At 53.6% G+C, this 4,394-nt stretch overlaps 1 protein-coding gene and 1 long non-coding RNA gene across 2 annotated transcripts in view; one reads left to right on the top strand and one right to left on the bottom strand.

Moving 5' to 3' along the window:
- Positions 1–1,104, bottom strand: LOC114007331 (uncharacterized). Its single transcript, XR_003548957.1, has 3 exons — positions 954–1,104; positions 549–688; positions 1–49 (listed from the first exon to the last, which is right to left on the bottom strand). It is a non-coding gene; the product is annotated as an uncharacterized LOC114007331 (long non-coding RNA).
- Positions 1,105–4,229: 3,125 nt separating this feature from the next.
- Positions 4,230–4,394, top strand: part of YDJC (YdjC chitooligosaccharide deacetylase homolog) — a 3,669-nt gene continuing 3,504 nt past the window's right edge. The window contains exon 1 of the mRNA XM_006140217.2: positions 4,230–4,244. Coding sequence (XP_006140279.1) covers positions 4,230–4,244 — 15 coding nt within the window. The remainder of the gene's footprint in view (positions 4,245–4,394) is intronic.

Raw genomic sequence — 4,394 nt, 5'->3', positions numbered from 1 at the left:
TGTGGGCTGCTCTCATCTCAGAAAACAGTGGCTGCTTGGGTGGCTGCACCTAAGCAGAAAGGCCAGCCACAGTGAGCAGGGATGCCCAGCAGGGGACCTCATAGGTGGTGCCACCAGGAGCTGGGGGGTAGTGGGTGGGGGTGATAAGCTGCATTTTGGAGTCAGGCAACCCTGGGTTTGGAACTGCCTCTGACACCTTCAGGCTGCTGAGAACCCCTGAGGCCCTCAGACCTGTGCTTCCTGACACTGCATCTCCAACTTGAGCCCCACCTAGTCCCTGAGCCAATTCCACAGGGCTGCTCTGGGTGCCCGGCTCGCCCAAGCCCTTCTGGGGTTGCTGGGGGTCAGTGGGACACAGGGACTGAAATTAAGGGTGATCAGGGGCCAGTAGGGATAGGTCCCCGTAGGGAAGGGCGAGGCAACAGGACTTCACTGAGATGCTTGGCGAGGCCAGGACATGAGAAAGGGAGGGTCCGCGGTCTGGGGAACCAGGGTTGGTGGCCAACACGGTGGCCACTCCAGGGAAGGGCTCTGCTGTGCACACTTACCCGTGTCACATATGCAGAGTGGCCGGCCTCGTCGTCCGCCAAGTACCCTGAGTGGTAGCGGCTGCTGGAGATGGTGCGGGTGGCCAGGCCTGCCGCCTGCCTCCTCTCTTACGGGTTCCACCGCACAGCGGCAGACTCCTCTGCGTAGGGCGAGGAGACGGCGTGAGGCTCCATCCAGCCCTCCATCGGGGTCTCCATTCGTCCTTCCGCCTCGCTGCCTACACCCCGCGTCCCTCGCGTGTTAGGGCCCTTCTTCTGCTGGAGTCCCCCAGCCGTCTGCGGACCATCTGATCCCAGAACGTCTGCATCCTACTCCCGACCATCTCTGTGTTTGTCCGACCCTTCCTCCCCCGAGACTCGGGAAACCCTGACGCCCGCCCCCAGCGCGGAGTCGACCCCGCTCACCGCAATCCGCGCCTTGCTCGGCTCGGGCTCGCGCAGCCTGCACCTGCTCGAGGGCGGCGGCGCGGTGCGCTGGGGTAGCTGCGCAGCCTCGCCTCCTGCTCGTTTGCATACCGCGACGTGATTGGTTGGCGACGGGGCCGCTCTCCCACTAGTTTCCCCGACACAATGGTCAGGGGCGGGGCCTACATTCGCCCCTCCCCCAGCTGCTCCCGGCTCTGCCCTGCCCACATTCTCGGGAGAGGTGGGAGCTTTGGGTGCAGGTCTCCACCTGGCCAGGAGGGACTCCGCTTGGTTCTGGGGTCCGTGCCTTCTCTGCGGGTAGTCCCGACCTCCACTGGTGACACAAGCACCTTCCTCGGTTCCTCTCTGGTCGCTGCGTAGCTCTGGGTCTCCTGCTCTACTTTCTAGGGACCTTTTCCTCTTGCCCAGTAAGGACGACCCCTGGGTCCATCTTGAGCCCTCTCCCTTCTGCAGCCTCCCTGAGAGCGGTGGAAAAGCCAGTCTCTAAATTACAGCCCTAGCGTCAATTCCTGGCTCTGCTGCTTTTCCCCTTCTGTAAGTGGGGTTGAAAGTCCTTTAATGTGGGAATGTGAGAAATCTTCATAACCACACATGGGGTATGCAAATAGGAGCCCCATAGATCCACACCCTCTCTTCTTCCTGCCCAGTAAACTCCTCAGACACGAAGTCTGCCTTCTCTGACAATTCACTGTAACCGCGATCCGAGACTGCCACACCATGTTGTCATTTGTGTACTAGATGGTACTTTCGGGGGGCAGGAACTGAAGCAGCCACCCCTAATCTTTAATCCTTCCAGTGCCTGGCACCCAGTCAGTGTTTAGTCAGTTTCTTCTAAGAAACTTTTTTTTTTTTTTTTTTGGAGAGGTTTTTGCTATAGGGCTCATGCGCTCGCCAGAAAGACAGAGAGAGACAGAAAGATGGAAAGAGAGAAATCACACCCCTAGGGGGATGGCCACACCGCAATCCCTTCTCCTCCATTCTCCTCTCAGGATCTTGGGCACGCATGCACACGCACCCGGTGTGAGTTTAAGCCACCGGGTCTGGGTCTTGAACCACTGTTGGCTACATGGGAGTCCAGCGACATAGCCATTACAGCATCTGCTGGTCCCTTCTAAGAGATTTTTGCTATAAGAGGCATGAGCTCACCCCATAGCCAGAAGTGAGAAAACCTCTCCCCGCGAGGGGAGAAGGCTATACTGCAGTCCCTTCTCTTCCATTCTCCTCTTGGGAGTTTAGGCATGCAGGCACACGCCCAGCATGAGTTTCAAACCGCCGGGTCCGGGATTCAAACTATGTTCAGCCATGCGAGAGTCCATCCACGTAACCACTACACCATCTACTGGTCCCACTTTCCTCCTTCTAATTTGCAGATTCTCAGGGCGTTTGGCCTTTCCAAGATCAGCTTCTCGGTAGAATGCAGTGATGAGCTGTGGTCTGACAATTCGACAGTCACTGGGATTGAACACGACAGGTCTGAGGCAGGAAGAAAGCCAGCAAATGGAAGCAGGTAAGGGGGCTGGAGCAGCTGCCTATGTGGGGTAGGGAGGAAAACCAATCAAAGCGGAACATTTCCCATCCTAAGTAACATGGGCCAGATAGCTCCAGTATGGGATTTCTTTTTTTTTTTTTAAGAATTATTTTATTTAACTTTTTAAAAATTTATTATTATATCATTATTATTTTTTCAGTTTGATCAGAGAGAGACAGAGAGAGAGAGAGGAAGTGAGAAAGCAAGCCACCAGGTCCGAGACTTGAACCGTGGTTGGCCATGTGGGAGTCCCGCGCCTTTAACCACCACGCCACTTGATGGCCCTGGGACTTTTTTTTTTTTTTTTTAATTTTTTTAAATTTTAAGTTGACCAGAGAGGGACAGAGAGAGAGAAAAAGAGAGAGAAAGTGAGAAAGCAAGCCACCAGGTCAGGACTCAAACGGTGGTCGGCCACGTGGTAGTCCAGCACCCTTATCCATCACGCCATCTGCTGGTCCCTCCAGTGTGGGATTTCTAGCTGATTAAGGCCTGTTTGGCATAGCCAATGGGAAGAAAGCAATCAGGGGCCCCCCCGCCAATGATCAAACAGACATGACCCGGGGTAAGGAGCTGTAGGCCCTAGGGAAAGGAATCTCTGAGGCCCTTGAGCCACTCTTTCTGGTGCTCAGCCTGCTCTTACCTCTTGGGAATGTACTTTCGCTTTTACTTAATAAACCACCCTTCGCTTTCACCGTTGGCACATTTCATTCAATTCTTTGTCTGAAACACCGAGAACCTGGACGTGGCTGAAGCCGTACCGCTGAAGGGCTCTCTTAGGCATCCTGTTCTTGCAATGCTCCATGAGATGTTCTTATTCTCATGCTCCACTCTGCCCTCTCTGTCCCTGACCTGGGGGTAGCCAGGGCTGGGAGGACCAGAGCAGGCCCGAGTACAGGCCTAGAGCTGTGGGAACCCGTCCCGGCTCTACTACTCCCGGTGGAACCTCACGTCCCCTCTCTGAGCCTCAGTTTACTCATCTGCAAAACAGAAATGAGAAGCCAGCAGGCGGTGTGGTGGCTGGAGCACTGGACTCCTGTATGGTGGAGTCCCAGACCTGGCCGCTTGCTTTCTCTTTCCCCCTCTCTCTCTGTCTCTCTCTGTCGAGCCCAGGTGCGCCATAGCAAGTTAAAGAATAGTATAATAGGAACCAGCAGTTGGCATAATGGCTATGTCGCTGGACTCCCATGTAGTCAACTGCGGTTCGAGTCCTGGACCTGGTGGCTTATACTCATGCCGGGCGCATGTGCGTGCTTGCCCAAGATCCCGAGAGGAGAATGGAAGAGAAGGGATTGCGGCGTGGCCAACCCCCTGGGGGGTGATTTCTCTCTTTCTGTCTCTGTCTCTCTCTGTCTTTCTGGCAAGCGCACACACCCTGTAGCAAGAACCTTTCCAAAAAAAAAAAAAAGGGAATAGTATAATAAATAAAATAAATAATTCTTAAAATGAACGGAAATGAGGGGCCAGCAGGTGGCATGGTGGTTAAAGGTGCTGGACTCCCACATGGCTGACCATAGTTTGAGTCCTGGACCTGGTGACTTGCTTTTTCCCCTCTCTCTTTCTCTGATCAAACTGGAAAATAATACATAAATAAATAAGGTTAAATGAAGTAATTCTTTAAAAATTAAATAATTCTTAAAAAACAGAAATGATACTATTTTGTGTGGATTTCACAGGCCAGACATAAATACCACACTTTCCCTAGGAAAAATCAAGACAGCTGGGTGACGATGAACATTCTGGCTGTCAGTCACAGGAACTGTTTACATAGTTAGGGGTAAGAAAAGCTTTTTGGGGGACCAGCAGTTGGCATAATGGCTATGTCGCTGGACTCCCATGTAGTCGATAGCAGTTCGCATCCTGGACCCGGTGGCCTAAACTCATGCTGGGAACAT

Source organism: Tupaia chinensis, unplaced genomic scaffold, assembly GCF_000334495.1.
Source record: "Tupaia chinensis unplaced genomic scaffold, TupChi_1.0 Scaffold000024_1, whole genome shotgun sequence".
Classification (NCBI taxonomy): Eukaryota; Metazoa; Chordata; class Mammalia; order Scandentia; family Tupaiidae; genus Tupaia; species Tupaia belangeri.
The sequence above is the reverse complement of the archived record's forward strand: the minus strand, read 5'-3'. Positions and strand labels throughout refer to the sequence as shown.